This window comes from Alosa pseudoharengus, unplaced genomic scaffold (assembly GCF_046254945.1).
Source record: "Alosa pseudoharengus isolate Yale_2024_CS ecotype anadromous, Long Island Sound unplaced genomic scaffold, YU_APseudo_1.1 YU_APseudo_1.1_scf_3, whole genome shotgun sequence".
NCBI classification, from domain to species: Eukaryota; Metazoa; Chordata; class Actinopteri; order Clupeiformes; family Clupeidae; genus Alosa; species Alosa pseudoharengus.
Window position 1 is genome coordinate 6,318,037 of NW_027468718.1, and position 20,934 is coordinate 6,338,970.

At 40.7% G+C, this 20,934-nt stretch overlaps 2 protein-coding genes across 2 annotated transcripts; both read left to right on the plus strand.

Annotated features, from left to right (window-relative positions):
• The first annotated feature begins 908 nt into the window (after positions 1–908).
• Positions 909–2,440, plus strand: LOC143100085 (BPTI/Kunitz domain-containing protein-like). The gene is made up of 4 exons (XM_076263024.1): positions 909–933; positions 1,052–1,113; positions 1,488–1,655; positions 2,042–2,440. Exons 2-4 carry the CDS (start codon positions 1,053–1,055, stop codon positions 2,230–2,232), a joined length of 420 nt encoding a protein of 139 aa, XP_076119139.1. The 5' UTR covers positions 909–933; position 1,052; the 3' UTR covers positions 2,233–2,440.
• Positions 2,441–17,137: 14,697 nt separating this feature from the next.
• LOC143100087 (BPTI/Kunitz domain-containing protein-like) lies at positions 17,138–18,664 on the plus strand. The gene is made up of 4 exons (XM_076263026.1): positions 17,138–17,162; positions 17,281–17,342; positions 17,717–17,884; positions 18,273–18,664. The coding sequence occupies exons 2-4, from the start codon at positions 17,282–17,284 to the stop codon at positions 18,455–18,457; spliced, it is 414 nt and encodes a 137-aa protein (XP_076119141.1). The 5' UTR covers positions 17,138–17,162; position 17,281; the 3' UTR covers positions 18,458–18,664.
• The last annotated feature ends 2,270 nt before the right edge of the window (positions 18,665–20,934 follow it).

Sequence of the window (20,934 nt, forward strand, 5' to 3'; positions counted from 1 at the left end):
ACATTTTTTACTGTGTAGTTCAACTCTGTGCTCATATCACAATCATCCTCATATTCCAAGAGAATGAATTCTAAGGTGGCATTAGAATGTGGTTTATAGTAATTAAAATTACTTTACTAACGTGTTGCCTATACTGAAAAAGGAAAAAAATGAGTAGGCCATATTGCTCTTTCAAAGAGATTCAGACTGAATTCAGATTTTTTTTCTAATCATTGTCGCTTAAACTGACAGGGCAGTAGGGCAGTACAGGACTACTCAGTCCAGAAGGAGCTAGATTATTGCATTGTCTTGTGTTAGGAAAATGTGTCACTATACCATGCATATGTATCTTTAGAGTAACACTTTACGATAAGGGTACATGAATATTCATGATTTCATGCATGAATTAATTCATGATTTATGCATTACTTCATTCTTTTATATCTTATGAATCATCAGGAATTACCATGACTTCATAGTCTCTCATTCATGACCTCAAGCATGAACAACACATCAACTAAAGCATTAGGTATTAGATTAGATACAACTTTATGGTCGGTATATATATCATATGATAATTTATTATTTATTTTGTCCATTCTTTACTCAAAATGCGTTCATGTACGAGCGCTGCCTTGAAGACAACCTTGAGGGTATAAAACACCAAGAAACGTTCACATGTACCCATTCAGGTTTCACTACAAATGTTTACTACAAATGTTTACTTCAAATGTTTACTACAAATGTTCTTGAGGGGAGAGTACTCAGGCAAGAACCCCACACCACAACTAATGAAAGCACAGTAAATATTCAAACACGGAGTATCAAGACACATCCTTCCTCCCAATCCCCTGCCCCAGACACAGTCACTTCCTGTCTGTGATAAGGCCAATATAAATGTGTGTCCCGTGTGTGTGAATTACATCTTCAACTAAACCTGGAGAACACTGAGAGGTAAGACTGCATCATGCAGACATATACTGTAGTTCTGTTCATATAACTGCTAGCGCACACGCACAAACACACACACACACACACTGGTTACAATGGTTCTGTATGTGTTTTTTCCCAGTATGACAGGCCTGGTTGTTCTATTGGCTGTGATGCCATGGATCACACTTGCTGCACCTAATGGTATGTGTATGTAGAATGTATGTAGTTAAGTAGAATTGTAATATTTACATACAACCTGTAAGTTTTTTTATCAGTAAAACAAATGTGTTTCAGTACATAAACGGTGCTGTTAATACAGCAGCTGAAAATATTTTGGTATTAATGTTATCTTTAGAAGACTTAGCAACCATGTAAAGAACTAGATGTATCGCATAGCGGTACAAAATATGACCGCCGTTCAGTCATGCACATTCACTACGCAAAAAAAAAAATGTTTTTCAACTTGTCTCCATCCCCTACTCTTGCAACTCATGTGTATTTGAGTGTGTGTGTGCAATGTATGATAAATGTGTGCATATTTTGTTCGTAATTGTATATTTTATGCGACTGTATAGATCTAGATCAGTGTGTGGCCCCGATGGATCCGGGCCCCTGTCTCGCATTAATCCCCCGCTGGTTTCACAATGCTGTGACTAACAAGTGTGAGCAGTTCATCTATGGAGGCTGCCAGGGCAACCGCAACAATTACGGGTCTGAGAAGGAGTGCACCGACACTTGCATAGGTGCCTCAGCCACGTCCTACATGCTGCCCCTCACTCACTCACTCATCACCCTCATTTACTCATTCACTCACTCACTCACTCACATACACTCACCCATCACCCTCATTCACTCACCCATCACCCTCACTCACTCACTCACATCCACTCACTCATTCACTCCCTCACTCACACACTCACATACACTCATACACTCACTCACTCTTTTTCTGTCCCTAATCAAAACAAAAAAACTAAAACACATTCTCTCTGCAAAAAATACATTTTGTTTTTCAATTTGTCTCCATCCCCTACTCTTGTAACTCATGTGTATTTGAGTGTGTGTGTGCAATGTATGATAAATGTGTGCATATTTTGTTCGTAATTGTATATTTTATGCGACTGTATAGATCTAGATCAGTGTGTGGCCCCGATGGATCCGGGCCCCTGTCTCGCATTAATCCCCCGCTGGTTTCACAATGCTGTGACTAACAAGTGTGAGCAGTTCATGTATGGAGGCTGCCTGGGCAACCGCAACAATTACCGGTCCGAGAAGGAGTGCACCGACACCTGCCTGAGTGCACTGCAGCAAAAGATTTAAAATTATGTCAATACGAATTGATGATGTATACACAATCAACAAATTTGTTTAAAAAATGTGACCAGACGTAAGTTTTGTGTTTTTAAGCACAATGTTGAGTTTGTGTAACATTCCATAGGATCTCATATCTCATCACAAATGCATTGTGGGAACATGGGACAAGGTGATCATGATAACAGAAATAAAACAAATTCACTGTTGCATCAAACCACTGTTATGTGTGAAAATGTTGATCTTAACTTTAAAGTCACATCACCTAGGCCAGTAGTTCCCATAGTGGGGTCCAGGGACCCATAGTCATGAGTCAGTGACTCATAGTCAAGGGGTCTGCAAAATGATTTTCTTTATAAATGATAATGTTGGTGTTTATCATTTAAAAAATAAATATCTACAGAGGACAACCCTTTTCAGAAATTAAACAAGCAAATTGTGCCTATTTGCTCCCACCGAAATTAACATTTAACTTCAATCACTTCAATCACAGATGACAAAGAACCATATACTGTCACATTAGCTTGGCTTATTTGCCAGCTAGCTAGCTGATGAGCGTAGAGAAATCTTTGAGTTGCCAAGTGATGCAAAACCCAAAGTAAAAAAAAAAACAGTTAAACACCTGCCAGAAAACACCAGGACAGTTCTATCATCACAGATCACAGAGCATCTGGACCAGTCAGTATATCTTCCAAGAACTAATAGAAACACTTTAAACATTTCAGAATGGACAAAAGTATTTTGACGCTATCAAAGCACACCCCTAATTCAGCATCATAGTGAATGTTGATAAACAGGCAGAACTACAGACAACTACATCATGGAAACACTCTCAGGGCTATATTTTGGGGCACCAGCGCATGGCGTACAGTTCGTTTTTCAGTCGCGCGAAGTTGAATTCGGTATTTTGCACCTTTATTTTTTAAGCATTGCGCCCAGGGGTGTGGCAATTAACAACCTAGGGCGGGCCCTGGCGCAGTTGTCTAAAAATCGCTATCATACACCACCTAAACCTGGTCAGAAGTCAATGGCGAGTTGTTCATATGCTATTTTAAGAGCGCATGTCAACAGTCATATTGGCAGGTGCACGCACCATCCTTCTATCATTCATGAACGCACACCAGCGCACGTCCATGCAAAGCATTACAAATTGCACGATTACAATGGGAAACATAATTAGAATAAAGATATTACGAAATACTGTACATCTCATGATGAGTAGTTATTCACCATCATTTGCAAATTGGTAATGACGGTTAAAAGTGATTAGGGGAGAGGCGAGAGACACGTATGGAGCACAGCTGAAGACGCACTGTCACGAGATATAAGCAACTCCTCTGCAGGATAAATGTTGTTTTATTCACTCATTTGAGCAACATTAGGGTAAGTGTTGCTTTTTCCAGCCTATGTTTTCGATGGTAACCCGTTGTCAGTCAATAGTGAAAGTAACTGCATATAACTGTCTTGTCGTTGACTGACTCCTTGGTGAAGTTATTTTCACTTTGCCAATGAGTTCAAATAATAGACGAGTGCAAATGCGTGAAGGCTATGCTAAGTTTTAGTAAAGCATGGTTTAAGAATGACTATTCCATACGGTCTCGCAAGCAGCCTCCTTCAAATGCGTCGTTGAATGCCAAAATACCGATGCATTTATTTGACATATCGCGCGTTGCGCCGTTAAAGGGAATGCCAGATGTCATTCTCATTGGTTTAAAATGATGTTACGCCCCAAACACACCCATATGACTGATTAAAAGACCTAGGAACACCTTGTTACGCCATGCGCTCCACTTTTGAGGACGAAAACCCTCCCAATGTGAACTGGACATCCTACTAAATTTGAATAGACTTTTGACAAGTGACGATGCACTTTAGAATGTCATGATAGGGCCCTCAGTGTCCTAGCAGTGTTGGGGCGGTAGTGTCGTTCAGTGGCGATCCTACCTTGTACCCGCCTAAGTGCACCCCCCCCCAACATCTAGTTAACATCTTTCACAATAGTTAGGTCTAGAAAGTCAATCGAGTGAGAGTCATGCTCCATAGTAAAAGACAAATAGTCAGTGCTAGAGTTGGCATAAATTAAAAAGTAATTTAATTCATCCACTGTCATGTCATCAATGTATCTACGCCATAGCGCGATCTTAGAATGGAAAGGATTGAGATTAGTAAGTATATACTTGTCTTCCCAAAGGCCCATTACCAAACAAGCATATGATGGCGCGAATGCGCTGCCCATCGCCGTTCCTTGAAGTTGTAGGTAGAACTTTCCTGAATATTTAAAAAAGTTATTAGAAAGTATTAGTTCGACTAAGTTTATCAGAAAGTCAGAAGGAGGTAGAATATCTGCAGGGCGTTGTTTAAGATAATAAGACACGGCTTGTACACCGATGTGGTGCGGTATGCAAGTATACAGGCTTGTCACATCCAGAGACACCAAAAAGTCATGATCGATCTCCACATTTTAAATTATTGATAGCATTCAACATATCATTGGTGTCACCAAGGTAAGATGGTAAATCATGTACATATTTTCTCAGGAAAAAATCAACGAACTGAGACAAGGGTTCAGTAAGGCTGTCTATGCTGGACACAATAGGACGTAAAGGTGGATCAATTAAGCGTTTATGGATCTTTGGCAAACCATAAAAAACTGGACATAACGGGTGGTCTTTAACTTGTCTGTTATCCAACCTCTTTTAAATGATGTGTCAATAAATACGTCAATCATACTTTTTATGTCACAAGTAGGGTTAGAAGGCAAAGGCTTGTATTGTTTGTCATCTTCCAATAGTTTTAATATGCTACACTCATAGTTCACCAAACTCATTACAACAACAGTGCCCCCCTTATCGGCAGGGCGAATGATGATGTCTTGTCTCAACTCCAGATTTCGTAGAGTTTCTATTTCATGTTTGTTCATATTCTTCTTAGCTCTAGAAGTAGTTGACCGGCTCAACTTAGCCAAGTCGTGTTCTACTAACTGACTGAAAGTCATGATTGTAGGGTTAAGATTGGAAGAGGGTAGAAACCGTGACTTCTTTTTAAACGGAGTCACCTCTCTGAAAACAATGTTACTAACATTGGTGGCATCATAGTTTCTACAGACAATGTCGCTGTTGGATAAGACATTAGGTCTGGAAAAAAAGTGTTTAAGATGGAGAAGTCTGAAAAACTTGAAACAGTCCACTTTAAGGGAGAAAGGGTCATGGTGGTTAGAAGGAGCAAAGGACAGTCCTTTTTGAAGCACTGATCTTTCATCTTCAGAAAGCTCGAGGTCCGAAATGTTGATCACGGTCTCATCTTGTTGTAACGAGGAGACCGACGTGTGAGTTGCGGGGGTAGGCCTCCTCTTCCCCCTTGTACCCCGCCTTGTCTTCTTCTCTGTCGAGAGTGGCCTTGGGCTAAAAAAGGCATGGATCTGGTGGAACCTCCAGCATCACTCACATCGTCAGAAGAATCTCTCTCGCTTGCAGTCGAGAGAGTCAGATGTTTGTTATTTCTTGGTGGACGATGGTGTGGAGGGATCCTATGTCTGTTGCCTTGCCATTCAAACACATGTCCATCCGCATAATCTTTAGTGTCTCTTTCATATTTTTTCATTTTATAGGTTCGGATGTCTTTAACGTATAGCGCCAGGGTAGTGGAGATGTTACCAATGACTTCATTAAATGTTTCCACGTCCATTTTACTTTTCATTTCAGTCTCAATGCGATTGATCTCAGTACTAAGTTTTTCTTTTTCACATTTAGTTTTCTCAATTATTAGAAGCATAAGATCTAGAGAGCTTTTTGTAGGTCTATGTGCGTAGCCTGATATCTTATGAACATTTTGCACTTGTCTTTAATGACTCCATACAATTTAAATTTTAAATGTTACTGTGTACTTGATTTTCCATGTCTATTTACTCTGTGTTTTTATAAATTGTGTGTATTTTTATACATAGTCTGTGTATTCAAATACTGGTATTATGATTAATTGTTTTGTATATACTTTCAGGGCTGGTTTTTTGAGTGTAGCCTACTTCTATGGTAGCCGCAAGGTTGGGGTACAGCCCTCTATACACCTGTAAGGTGATCCTGATCACCTTAATAAGGTACCACCACCTATGCCTTCCATACTTGACTCTGATGAAGACGTGGCACACGTCGAAACGTTAGTCCTTATGTTGAGACCTTAAATAAAAAATACTTAAATTCCACATCTTTGTCGCTCCGGTGAACTCTCTCTCTTCCATATGGTGTGTTCACTGTGTTGTGAAGACATCGTGCCAAGTGTTGTGAACTCGCCGCTGGAGCAAGATTGGTGTCGTGAAGCCTTGCGCACGCGCATTTCTGCCGAGATGGATGCCCGATGAGTGCCCAAAAAGTGTTGCAATATGGCCGCCGAGTGGAGGGACTTGCCTAAAGGGTAAAATCTGCTATTATTGACGGTGGTGTGTAACAGCAGGAGAAGTAATAACAGTGAAATGCTCTTTGAGGATGTTGGAGTATCATCACTTGTAATCTCATCCATCCAGGGGTGTAGTGGTAAAATAAGAGGTGGGTAAGCTAGGAATACTGTGATCACGGTAAGGTGGACTACGCCATGCAGTATCAGATTTTTTTAAAAAGCCATTCAGAAAATGTTTGATGATGCTGGAGGTTATTGTCCAATGTGTATAACAATACCAGTATTTATGACCGCCGCTAGCGAAGCCAGCGAAGCGATCATATAGGGATTGTCAAAGTTTTTTTTTTTTTTTTTTTTTTTTTCGTCATCTACTTCCTGAATTTTTGGTCAACGATACCCGGGACACCGAACCACCGGGGCACATGAAATTTGGTGGGTATGTAGCCCCACTAGACTTTTACGGAAAAATTTCGTTTCGTCCCCGGGGGCCACTTGACCTGGCATTCTCTGGGGGTATGCCAAGTTTCGTAGAATTTCATCCATGGGGGGGTCTAAAAAAAATTAGGTTATGTGTACATTTAGTGACTGTACACTCATTGGCCTGTAGATGGCGGTGCACACATATACACATGCACACACACACAGGCACCCACATACTATCGGTATTAGAACGGCCGATACATAATTACAAATTCAGTAGGATTAAAAGAAAGCCAAAATAAATATTCATCATCATCATCATGGCTGCATTTCCAGTATTGGCGATAAGTTGTCGTTTGTCCACTAGATGGCGCATCGTTGCAGTGAGACGTAATTTTGTTGGAAGTTAAAAGTGGGTTGGAAAAAACAATGGACGCTTCCTACAAGGACTAGTTTACCGCAGAGAACGTCTAATAAGGATAGGACGATGTTCACATGAAATGTAATTCCCATTTCTTCTTGAAGCCGAAATAAATCTGAGGATGTTTATCGGACATGCTTGGTTTTTACTGCAGGTACGTTAATCTTATAATATCAATAAGGACCTAGGTAATGTTACCTTTAGCGTTGGTTGAGTGATGGAGGCCAATTTGATTGATTGCATTTGTAGAAAACTATAAATGCGGTTATACCAAGCAAATTGATAGCAGCACTGTAATTGTATCTTTCGACTGTCATTTGTTGCACGTGCTACAAAAATCATTCTGTGCAACGTTACACCGGTCTGATACAGTTTTGCCTATACATGCGTGAGACTGAGACGCCTGTTTATTTTGTTTTAAGTGCGTGCAGGGTGTGAGAGGGGAATCGATGTGCTTTGATTCCAGCTTGGTAGTTGTAGTCTGTGAAATTAAAAAGCACGTGTGTGTGAAGTATCCAAACAATGACACCTTCATTTCATTATGGCTGCTTTAGCAACACACCTTAAGCTACTGTGTAGTGGGTCCCATTTAGAAGTGGCTACTTCATTCGCGCTTTCCTTAACTCATGGAGCTGTGTGAATTGTATTACAACTTTTCGCCACGATATGGCAGTTTAAGTCCGCTTGATACTGTAATTGGCGTAAGCCATTGGTTTCCAAAGGAAATTTTATTTGTGTCGCCAGCATAGCCATTGACAATTTATGTTGTAAATAGGCCTACCTTATAAGCCTACCTGTAGCTTAGGGAAGCTAACAGCTTTCTATTAGGATCTAGTTTGTTAGTTACAGTTTTGTCATAACTCACTGATGCATTTTTGCATTTAGAATAGCCAGAGCGTGGATATCTCAATCGGAAAATTAAACAATATCGGGTACCTATGGACTAGGCTGGGTGAACCCAGCCTGATCTGCCCGCTATTTATTTTTTGATTTCTTAAAAGATTGAGCTTGGTCTGGTGAAAGCCAGACTAGCCATGGACCTCAGTTACACAATGCAAGGGAACATGAATCAGCCTATATTTGCACGAACAATAACGGACAACAGCTCTTCAACTTTGGCCCGTTAAAATGTGTACGAATAGTCTAGCGACGCATTTCATCAAGGCCCATTTGGACATGTCAGTTATTTGCACCACTGGTTAGATGTAAAACAGCATTTCGTTTCAGACTACTGTTACTTAATTTGTGCATTAACAATTACGTTTCAGACTACTGTTACTTAATTTGTGCATTGACAATAAAGTATTACATGAACTAAAGATGACTAAAATCTTATGTAGAAGAAGAAACATTCACAAAAAATCCATCCATCCAAAAATGACCTTTGTTTTTGATAGCTGTTGAAAACGGCATGGAACTGACAGAGATGTTTTTGTTCATAAAAATTGTCAAAAAAATTGTCTAAAAATCGCTATCATACACCACCTAAACCTGGTCAGAAGTCAATGGCGAGTTGTTTATATGTTATTTTAAGAGCGCATTGTCAACAGTCATATTGGCAGGTGCACGCACCAACCTTCTATCATTCATGAACGCACACCAGCGCACGTCCATGCAAAACATTACAAATTGCACGATTACAATGGGAAACATAATTAGAATAAAGATATTACGAAATACTGTACATCTCATGATGAGTAGTTATTCGCCATCATTTGCAAATTGGTAATGACAGTTAAAAGTGATTAGGGGAGAGGCGAGAGACACGTATGGAGCACAGCTGAAGACGCACTGTCACGAGATATAAGCAACTCCTCTGCAGGATAAATGTTGTTTTATTTAGTCATTTGAGCAACATTAGGGTAAGTGTTGCTTTTTCCAGCCTATGTTTTCGATGGTAACCCATTGTCAGTCAATAGTGAAAGTAACTGCATATAACTGTCTTGTCGTTGACTGACACCTTGGTGAAGTTTCACTTTGCCAATGAGTTCAAATAATAGATGAGTGCAAATGTGTGAAGGCTATGCTAGGTTTTAGTAAAGCATGGTTTAGGAATGACTATTCCATACGGTCTCGCAAGCAGCCTCCTTCAATATGCGCCGTTGAATGCCAAAATACCGATGCATTTATTTGACATATCGCGCTTTGCACCGTTAAAGGGAATGACAGATGTCATTCTTATTGGTTTAAATGATGTTACGCCCCAAACACACCCATATGACTGATTAAAAAAACCTAGGAACACCTTGTTGCGCCATGCGCTCCACGTTTGATAACGAAACCCCTCCCAATGTGAACTGGACATCCTACTAAATTTGAATACACTTTTGACGAGTGACGATGCGCTTTAGAATGTCATGATAGGGCCCTTAGTGTGTGCAGTGTTAGGGTCATAACTAAAAATCAGTATGTGTGTGCAGTGTTGGGGTCATAACTAAAAATCAGTATGTGTCCAGTGTTTATGCTTCAAGCATGTGCTTATGCTTCTAGGTGAGTCATAAACATTAACACATTTCTGTGATAATCACCACAGTAGTTCCTTTACGAATGAGAAACTTTTTTTCCTTTTAGGCCCTCCGTATTAGTCCATGTATGGGAAACTGGCAATATGTGTAGAGGGGAAGGGGGAAAAGAAGGAAGTCTTTGTTGTGTTCTGATGACGTTTTACGAGGTGTGGTTCCTCCGAGCTGTCAGTGAAGAATGGATTCCAACCTGTGTTGAATGTTTCCATACCAGAGTTGTCTCTCGTTAGCTCGTCCTCCAAGTCGTTGGCCATCTGGTTTAGGTTCATCTTCTTTAGGATTTTAAACACGGTCGGACCAGAAAGTTCCTTAGTGAACGTTTGCACAATTAACTCTACAGTGTCTGAAAGATCTGCATTCTCAAGTTTTGCCCATGGAATCTGGTATATGTCCTTCAAATGGTGCTTGAACTTCTTAAAGTCGGCAGAGCTCAGGTACTCCATGGTGTTCCTTAGTTTGTCCTGGACTGAATTCATGGTGGAGTCTGTCATGCCAACTCCTATGGAAACAAATCTGTAAAAAAACTAGATGTACCGCAGAGCGGTACAAAATATGACCGCCGCCCAGTCCAGCACATTTTTTCCACAAAAAGAAATCATGCTGAAAGGCCTATATGATTCTAACTGTCTCACTAAATTGCATTATCCACACTCAATTCTCACTGGTATCTGCTAGACAACAAGTACCAAAACATGATTAGTTCATAGATTTCACATGTAAAATTAATTTTATACAACCCCACCTCCATCTTGCCTGTTCATAATTCTGAGAAATTCTTGATTGTTTGTGTTATGTTTATGTTATGTGTGTGGGTGTGTGTGTGTGTGAGTGTGTGTGTGGGTGTGTGTGTGTGTGTGTGTGTGTGCGTGCTTGTGTGTGTGTACACTTGACAAAACATTCTAATATATAAATGTAGATGCAATTGTTGTAAGATGGTGCAGCTTCTTTAAGAAAGCACCGTGCAAAAAAGTGCTGTTGAGACTGGAGCGAAAATGCATTCAAAATGCAAAAAATAACACCGCAGATAAAACCAATTATCCTCATTCATTGCAACCGCAGCATGCCTGCTTGCCGACGTTTAAACAAAAAAGATATCAAAGCACCTTTTGCGTTTGAATGTAACACGAAAAAAATTTGGCTGGACAAATGATTTAGCTAATTGATTATAGCCTGTACACCAGCAATTGTTGAACATTTGGAAAAAGATCGCTCAGCTGTTGCCACAGTCACAGGCAATGTCAGAAACAACATGAGAGCAGTACACACTTCCCCGAATGTGGATGTTACACTGTCATAATCTACCACCAGCATTTTGGCAAGTTGAAAAATAGATGACTTCTGTGAAATCTCTGCTTTAAAGCAAGACCTAAATGAGTGGAGTTGTGTTGGGAATGTCGGTGACACTCTCTGAATGCATGCCAAGTTTCGTGGATTTTCGTTCATGCGGGGCCATACAATAAATTCATTTATGTGTACATTTAGTGACCGTACACCAACAGAGTTTTCTGTGAATATCTTGAGAACCATAGGGCCTAGGATGACCAATTTTTTGCATGTGTTTGCCTCCTGGGGTCATGTTAACCAATTCCATATGCACACATGTGCATAAACAGATATTCACACACACACATACATTCACAGTAATCATACATATGGCACATACACACACAGTAGATATATGTATGCATGCATGCACATGCATACACACAGGCACACCCACAAGCACATGCACGCACACACACACACATAAACACGTATACGCGCACATGCACACAATTCAACAATTTCTCAGAATTATGAACAGGCAAGATGGGGGTGGGGTTGTATAAAATGTATTTTACATGTGAAATCTATTTGTGGAAAAAATGTGCCGGACTGGGCGGCGGTCATATTTTGTACCGCTCTGCGGTACATATAGTTAACTTAAATATTTTAACCTGAATACTTAAAATAAGCAATAATTTACCTAAATCAATACTTTTTAGGTCCATGAGCTCCTAGATATTTTTTCTTGTTTCAAGTCAATTTAACCATTACGTGCCATTTTCTTGCTGCGCTGGCTGGCAGATAAATTTGCTTAGAATAAGTCACTTTTTCCCAAAATTGTATCATTTTTTTATTATTTTTGGAAAGGCTTTTTTTTGCAGTGTAACCATACATTGAGTATGGCCTTCAGAGTGTCCAAATGAACATGTAGATAGTCCAACATTGACCCCTATTTGCAGCAAGTTGGTTAAAATTATTTCAGTAATAGACGGGACAAGAAGTTAATGGCCCCGAGGACAACACATGCATATTGTAAGGCGAGGTTAAGCAAAGGCGATAAGCAGAAACTCTGAATGCCTTGGTGACTGTACAAGTTGCCAGTAATGACCTGATGACCCTCAGGGCTGTTTGACCGCTCAAACATTTTATGTTTGTGAAAGAGCTCTGTGCTCATTTCAGAATCATGCTAACGTTTGGGAAGGGGCGAAAATATTGGTTAGCTGATTGGATAAACCATCTGTCTATCACCACCTATGTTGGTGATAGACAGGCCAAATCAACCAATCAGATCAACGAAGCGTTCTTAACGATCAACTTAGCGTTTTTAAACTTACCATTTGTATGTGACAAGTAACTAAGATTCAGGCCTACCAAACACTAACTGGAATTGGCCGTGGAGGATGTCTGTGTTCCTCCCAGCTACATTGCAGAGACTCAACTGACTATTAGAAGGTTCATTTGCACAACACTTGCCATGTTCTCCTTTTAGCAACATTCAGACACACAAACATGATGCAGCATCTTATCTGATGAGATAAGGTCAAGTGTTCCTACTGTCCATAAAAGATAACAGGACTGTCCCACTAGAAGTTGCAATCTTGACTAGACTAGATGTTGCAATCCCTAGTGTTTTGCACAACTTCTAATTCAGAGGTTCTTGAAGGATGGCTGCTATTAGGGTTTACCAACACTGATAAGGCATGGTCTGAAGATCGTCTCTGCCAATTTTGGTGAGGATCCCCTGAAATTTGTGCTACTATCCTTTACCGACCCCAACTGCAATCTTGCATCATATTTGATTAGATTTTATTGTTCTAATTACTGGTTGGACTCACCACACACTGTCGTGGCTCTCCTTAGCTCGTACCCCATCTTCGGAGTAGTACTCATCATAATCAGGTTTTTATCGGTGTTGTGCGCAGACTGGAAGTTGCTGACCACGCGACATGGATTCCCAAACACCATAACTGACACACACACAAAACAAACACACACACACACACACATACAAATATACAAACAAACAAACACACACACACGCACACACAAGTGAGACATCCTTTTGCTGTTGACTGTCAAGTCCGTTGGTGGGTTTAAAACATGCAGATTTCTATTACGTTGGTGGTTTATTACGTGGGAAGTTTTTACGTTAGCACTGCAGACTGTACACAATGTGTGGTGGTGAAGTCTTGCTGAGGCATGGCCGTCTCTAACATTCTAGGAATTTCTGCGACACATGCACTCGTTTTTCCTTCACCTCTCATTATGATTATGGGTTTAGCTGAAATAATTAGTTTTTGGCAGTTTGTTTGTTTGTATTTAACGTTAAACAGGATTTTGAAGAAAAAAAACACTCTTAGTAACATTGCGAGATATTGCTATGTGCAAAACTGCGCTCTCGCAGAGTAGCCTACCCTTAAGTTGAGGTTATACTGTAAACAGGGATGATAGGCCTACTATGAAAAGTTATGTTAACCACCTGCATAAGCCTACATGGACAATGTAAACTTATGAACAACCAAACTAGCTTGCAAATACATACATAACTTTAACTTAATTCTTAATCTCTTAATCGTTTTCCACATCCCTCCCCGTCCGTATAGGTCTTTGGTGTTTTAAGCCCCCAAGGTCGTCTTCCAGGCTGCGCTGCATGGAAGGCACTATAGGGTTAGGGTTAAGGTTAGGTGCCTTGAAGTTGACGGTCACAGCGCTGCCTTGAAGTCGACGGTGGGGGTTTAAAACTAGCCTCGTGAGACCATCCTGATCTCGCAAGCTTCGGATTTTCACTCGCAGATCAGTCTGGCATCTCTCCGATAGAGAAAATTTGGAGCAGTTCGCCAAACGAACGTCCAATCAGCGTTGGTTTTGAGGCGGGTTTAGGTGTGACGCAACGAGAAGCTAATGTTTAATCTAAACAACATGGCGACGTCCACGGATGAGATGAGCATAGCTATCGTTGAAGTTTTATCCGAATATTCGAGTACTCCTGGGGAAGCTGAGTCTCTGCAATGTAGCTGGGAGGAATGAAGGACACAGACATCCTCCACGGCCAATTCCAGTTAGTGTTTGGTAGCCCTGAATCTTAGTTACTTAACAAGAAGGAATATGCTTTCTTCAGAAACGTAGCCTACCATGAAAACTTGGTGGGGATTGTCGTTGATAAGGTTCATGTCACATAAAAATGGTAAGTTTAAAAACGTTAACGTTAGCTACTTACCTAACTTGTATGTTAAAAGATGGCATTAGAAGAACGCTTCGTTGATCTGATTGGTTGATTTGGCCTGTGTATCACCAACATAGGTGGTGATAGACAGATGGTTTATCCAATCAGCTAACCAATATTTTCGCCCCTTCCCAAACGTTAGCATGATTCTGAAATGAGCACAGAGATCTTTCACAAACATAAAATGTTTGAGCGGTCAAACAGCCCTGAGGGTCATCAGGTCATTACTGGCAACTTGTACAGTCACCAAGGCATTCAGAGTTTCTGCTTATCACCTTTGCTTAACCTCGCCTTACAATATGCATGTGTTGTCCTCGGGGCCATTAACTTCTTGTCCGGGCTATTACTGAAATCATTTTAACCAACTTGCTGCAAAAAAGTTGTTGGATGTTAGATGTTGGACTATCTACATGTTCATTTGGGCACTCTGAAGGCCATACTGCAAAAAAAAGCCTTTCCAAAAAAGAAAAATATATATACAATTTTGGGGAAAAGTGACTTATTCTAAGCAAATTTATCTGCCAGCCAGCGCAGCAAGAAAATGGCACTTAATGGTTAAATTTACTTGAGACAAGAAAAAATATCTAGGAGCTCAGGGACCTAAAAAGTATTGATTTAGGTAAATTATTGCTTATTTTAAGTATTCAGGTTAAAATATTTAAGTTAATAATTAGATTCTCATTCTTATATTGGTACATTGATGTCTAGAAATAACAAGTCAGCAAGAAGATGAAAACAAGACAAAGTTGCTATGTATGGTGCAGTATGTACATGCATTATCAAGCAATGTAACATTTACATTTAATATAGCTTAATGGTAACAATAAACTGACTGCATATATAGCACTTTTGACTTTGATATAGCACTGAAGCTGTATATAAATCTTCCAGTACGTTCTCTGGCCACAGTGAGACCCTTTTACAACATATGAATCCGTTTGGTGCGTAGATACAATCCAACATTTCAAAAGACCGTTTGTCAAACCTTTAAATGAAAAACACTCTTTAATAATCAAAAAAATAAACCGCTAATGAAGTAAACTTGTGACCATCAAAAATCGTTTATTTGGCAGAGCAACGGAGGTTAATATGCTCTATATTTTGTCCAAATGATGTCTGTCTATCATCGTTGCACTCGGAGAAAACCAGAATGTTTAATTTGTCCTGCGTTTCTTATACGGCTGCAAACGGGATTCACTCGCAGTTAACCAAATATTTTTTTATTAGGGCAGGGCAGGCATATTTCTGGCTATTAAATTATTTCTAAACCAGTCTGCTAAAGTCTGTAGTGAAGTCTGTGTAGGGTTTTCCAGGCTCCATTTCTTTTTACGAGACACCCTGCTCACTTGAGCCATCTACCGGTTGTTTGGGTTGTTGCAGCGTCTCACTGGGAAAATACAAATTAAAGTCGCGTAATACCGCGTGATCCCACGCGCGGACCGCGAGTGAAGCTGGCCAAGTCGAAGCACTGCCCACTGTATGAATCCGTTTGGTGCGTAGATATAATCCAACATTTCAAAAGACCGTTTGACATTACAGTATTTCTTTGTACATGGTACATTTATTTCAGTAAGAAAAGATAAAGAAGCTATATCCTGTGTCCTTGGGTTGTGGTTGGGAGAAATTACACAGTGGCCTTATCTACCACATGCAGAGCTGCAAGATAAAGTACAGTTGAGCAAAGGCAACGATAAGCACAGCTATTCTCATCATCAGATGACACTGATGAAGTTGCCATTGATGCCGATTCATGATGACAGTTCAAACATTTTTTACTGTGTAGTTCAACTCTGTGCTCATATCACAATCATCCTCATATTCCAAGAGAATGAATTCTAAGGTGGCATTAGAATGTGGTTTATAGTAATTAAAATTACTTTACTAACGTGTTGCCTATACTGAAAAAGGAAAAAAATGAGTAGGCCATATTGCTCTTTCAAAGAGATTCAGACTGAATTCAGATTTTTTTTCTAATCATTGTCGCTTAAACTGACAGGGCAGTAGGGCAGTACAGGACTACTCAGTCCAGAAGGAGCTAGATTATTGCATTGTCTTGTGTTAGGAAAATGTGTCACTATACCATGCATATGTATCTTTAGAGTAACACTTTACGATAAGGGTACATGAATATTCATGATTTCATGCATGAATTAATTCATGATTTATGCATTACTTCATTCTTTTATATCTTATGAATCATCAGGAATTACCATGACTTCATAGTCTCTCATTCATGACCTCAAGCATGAACAACACATCAACTAAAGCATTAGGTATTAGATTAGATACAACTTTATGGTCGGTATATATATCATATGATAATTTATTATTTATTTTGTCCATTCTTTACTCAAAATGCGTTCATGTACGAGCGCTGCCTTGAAGACAACCTTGAGGGTATAAAACACCAAGAAACGTTCACATGTACCCATTCAGGTTTCACTACAAATGTTTACTACAAATGTTTACTTCAAATGTTTACTACAAATGTTCTTGAGGGGAGAGTACTCAGGCAAGAACCCCACACCACAACTAATGAAAGCACAGTAAATATTCAAACACGGAGTATCAAGACACATCCTTCCTCCCAATCCCCTGCCCCAGACACAGTCACTTCCTGTCTGTGATAAGGCCAATATAAATGTGTGTCCCGTGTGTGTGAATTACATCTTCAACTAAACCTGGAGAACACTGAGAGGTAAGACTGCATCATGCAGACATATACTGTAGTTCTGTTCATATAACTGCTAGCGCACACGCACAAACACACACACACACACACTGGTTACAATGGTTCTGTATGTGTTTTTTCCCAGTATGACAGGCCTGGTTGTTCTATTGGCTGTGATGCCATGGATCACACTTGCTGCACCTAATGGTATGTGTATGTAGAATGTATGTAGTTAAGTAGAATTGTAATATTTACATACAACCTGTAAGTTTTTTTATCAGTAAAACAAATGTGTTTCAGTACATAAACGGTGCTGTTAATACAGCAGCTGAAAATATTTTGGTATTAATGTTATCTTTAGAAGACTTAGCAACCATGTAAAGAACTAGATGTATCGCATAGCGGTACAAAATATGACCGCCGTTCAGTCATGCACATTCACTACGCAAAAAAAAAAATGTTTTTCAACTTGTCTCCATCCCCTACTCTTGCAACTCATGTGTATTTGAGTGTGTGTGTGCAATGTATGATAAATGTGTGCATATTTTGTTCGTAATTGTATATTTTATGCGACTGTATAGATCTAGATCAGTGTGTGGCCCCGATGGATCCGGGCCCCTGTCTCGCATTAATCCCCCGCTGGTTTCACAATGCTTGGACTAACAAGTGTGAGCAGTTCATCTATGGAGGCTGCCAGGGCAACCGCAACAATTACGTGTCCGAGAAGGAGTGCACCGACACTTGCATAGGTGCCTCAGCCACGTCCTACATGCTGCCCCTCACTCACTCACTCATCACCCTCATTTACTCATTCACTCACTCACTCACTCACATACACTCACCCATCACCCTCATTCACTCACCCATCACCCTCACTCACTCACTCACATCCACTCACTCATTCACTCCCTCACTCACACACTCACATACACTCATACACTCACTCACTCTTTTTCTGTCCCTAATCAAAACAAAAAAACTAAAACACATTCTCTCTGCAAAAAATACATTTTGTTTTTCAATTTGTCTCCATCCCCTACTCTTGTAACTCATGTGTATTTGAGTGTGTGTGTGCAATGTATGATAAATGTGTGCATATTTTGTTCGTAATTGTATATTTTATGCAACTGTCTCTAGAACAGTGTCTGGCCCCGATGGATCCGGGCCCCTGTAAGGGATCATTCCCCCGCTGGTATCACAATGCTGTGACTAACAAGTGTGAGCAGTTCATGTATGGAGGCTGCCTGGGCAACCGCAACAATTACCGGTCCGAGAAGGAGTGCACCGACACCTGCCTGAGTGCACTGCAGCAAAAGATTTAAAATTATGTCAATACGAATTGATGATGTATACACAATCAACAAATTTGTTTAAAAAATGTGACCAGACGTAAGTTTTGTGTTTTTAAGCACAATGTTGAGTTTGTGTAACATTCCATAGGATCTCATATCTCATCACAATGCATTGTGGGAACATGGGACAAGGTGATCATGATAACAGAAATAAAACAAATTCACTGTTGCATCAAACCACTGTTATGTGTGAAAATGTTGATCTTAACTTTAAAGTCACATCACCTAGGCCAGTAGTTCCCATAGTGGGGTCCAGGGACCCATAGTCATGAGTCAGTGACTCATAGTCAAGGGGTCTGCAAAATGATTTTCTTTATAAATGATAATGTTGGTGTTTATCATTTAAAAAATAAATATCTACAGAGGACAACCCTTTTCAGAAATTAAACAAGCAAATTGTGCCTATTTGCTCCCACCGAAATTAACATTTAACTTCAATCACTTCAATCACAGATGACAAAGAACCATATACTGTCACATTAGCTTGGCTTATTTGCCAGCTAGCTAGCTGATGAGCGTAGAGAAATCTTTGAGTTGCCAAGTGATGCAAAACCCAAAGTAAAAAAAAAAACAGTTAAACACCTGCCAGAAAACACCAGGACAGTTCTATCATCACAGATCACAGAGCATCTGGACCAGTCAGTATATCTTCCAAGAACTAATAGAAACACTTTAAACATTTCAGAATGGACAAAAGTATTTTGACGCTATCAAAGCACACCCCTAATTCAGCATCATAGTGAATGTTGATAAACAGGCAGAACTACAGACAACTACATCATGGAAACACTCTCAGGGCTATATTTTGGGGCACCAGCGCATGGCGTACAGTTCGTTTTTCAGTCGCGCGAAGTTGAATTCGGTATTTTGCACCTTTATTTTTTAAGCATTGCGCCCAGGGGTGTGGCAATTAACAACCTAGGGCGGGCCCTGGCGCAGTTGTCTAAAAATCGCTATCATACACCACCTAAACCTGGTCAGAAGTCAATGGCGAGTTGTTCATATGCTATTTTAAGAGCGCATGTCAACAGTCATATTGGCAGGTGCACGCACCATCCTTCTATCATTCATGAACGCACACCAGCGCACGTCCATGCAAAGCATTACAAATTGCACGATTACAATGGGAAACATAATTAGAATAAAGATATTACGAAATACTGTACATCTCATGATGAGTAGTTATTCACCATCATTTGCAAATTGGTAATGACGGTTAAAAGTGATTAGGGGAGAGGCGAGAGACACGTATGGAGCACAGCTGAAGACGCACTGTCACGAGATATAAGCAACTCCTCTGCAGGATAAATGTTGTTTTATTCACTCATTTGAGCAACATTAGGGTAAGTGTTGCTTTTTCCAGCCTATGTTTTCGATGGTAACCCGTTGTCAGTCAATAGTGAAAGTAACTGCATATAACTGTCTTGTCGTTGACTGACTCCTTGGTGAAGTTATTTTCACTTTGCCAATGAGTTCAAATAATAGACGAGTGCAAATGCGTGAAGGCTATGCTAAGTTTTAGTAAAGCATGGTTTAAGAATGACTATTCCATACGGTCTCGCAAGCAGCCTCCTTCAAATGCGTCGTTGAATGCCAAAATACCGATGTGTGGAAATTGCAGTAAATCGCAAGAGACAATTTCTCACGTTGAGCACACGAATGCGTGTGTCGTTTATTTCCATAGGAAAAAACACTGAAAAAACAAAATGGCGCTGTCCAGCAACAAAACAGGCATGGGGCTACACGTCATCACACATTCATAACATTTAAAGGGACCGCGATCCCTGAACAGTTATAACCAAGGTGAATTATGCCGGTCACATTCACTACACATGTCCCCCCAGAATTCACCATATCAGAAGTAAAATCAACAGTCAACGGGGAGGTGGGCGTATTAACCGGCCACAACGGCTGTGCTGTACCGGAGGTCGATGAGACCCAACTGCGGCAGGTGTCCCGTCATGACACGGGTGTGGGGCATGGCGTGTGGGAGGCTTGGGAGAGAGGGGAGTAGGGGGTGGGGGCAGAGCTGGAGGCCGTCCGCGCCGTGGGGGCTGGGCCAGGTCAACGGGCCTGGCCACATCCAAGTGAGCCGGTTTGAGGCGGTCAATGGAGAGTCGCTCCGGTTTGCCGCCCATGTCCACCACAAAATGTTTGTCTCCTGCCTCCAAAACACGGAATGGGCCCTCGTAGGGCGGGCGTAGCGGTCCTCTGTGGGCATCGTGGCGAATGAAAACATAGTCAGCCGTCTGAAGCCCAGTGGGAATGTGCGACTGAGGGAGGCCGTGACGGGAAGTAGGGACAGGTGCGAAAAACCTCGCATTGTCCAATAGAGTTGACCGCTGGAGAGTAGCAGACCAAGGAACCGTGGTGCTAGGGACAAAATCCCCTGGGACCCGCAGCGGCTGTCCATAAACAAGTTCGGCGGATGAGGACTGTAAGTCCTC

What these genes read in the sequence shown, in the direction of transcription:
- LOC143100085 (XM_076263024.1), top strand. Translation starts at nt 1,053, where the DNA reads ATGACAGGCCTGGTTGTTCTATTGGCTGTGATGCCATGGATCACACTT. An exon ending in CACACTTGCTGCACCTAATG is followed by an intron (nt 1,114 to 1,487) that starts GTATGTGTATGT and finishes GCGACTGTATAG; the next exon opens with ATCTAGATCAGTGTGTGGCC. An exon ending in GTGCACCGACACTTGCATAG is followed by an intron (nt 1,656 to 2,041) that starts GTGCCTCAGCCA and finishes GCGACTGTATAG; the next exon opens with ATCTAGATCAGTGTGTGGCC.
- LOC143100087 (XM_076263026.1), top strand. Translation starts at nt 17,282, where the DNA reads ATGACAGGCCTGGTTGTTCTATTGGCTGTGATGCCATGGATCACACTT. An exon ending in CACACTTGCTGCACCTAATG is followed by an intron (nt 17,343 to 17,716) that starts GTATGTGTATGT and finishes GCGACTGTATAG; the next exon opens with ATCTAGATCAGTGTGTGGCC. An exon ending in GTGCACCGACACTTGCATAG is followed by an intron (nt 17,885 to 18,272) that starts GTGCCTCAGCCA and finishes AACTGTCTCTAG; the next exon opens with AACAGTGTCTGGCCCCGATG.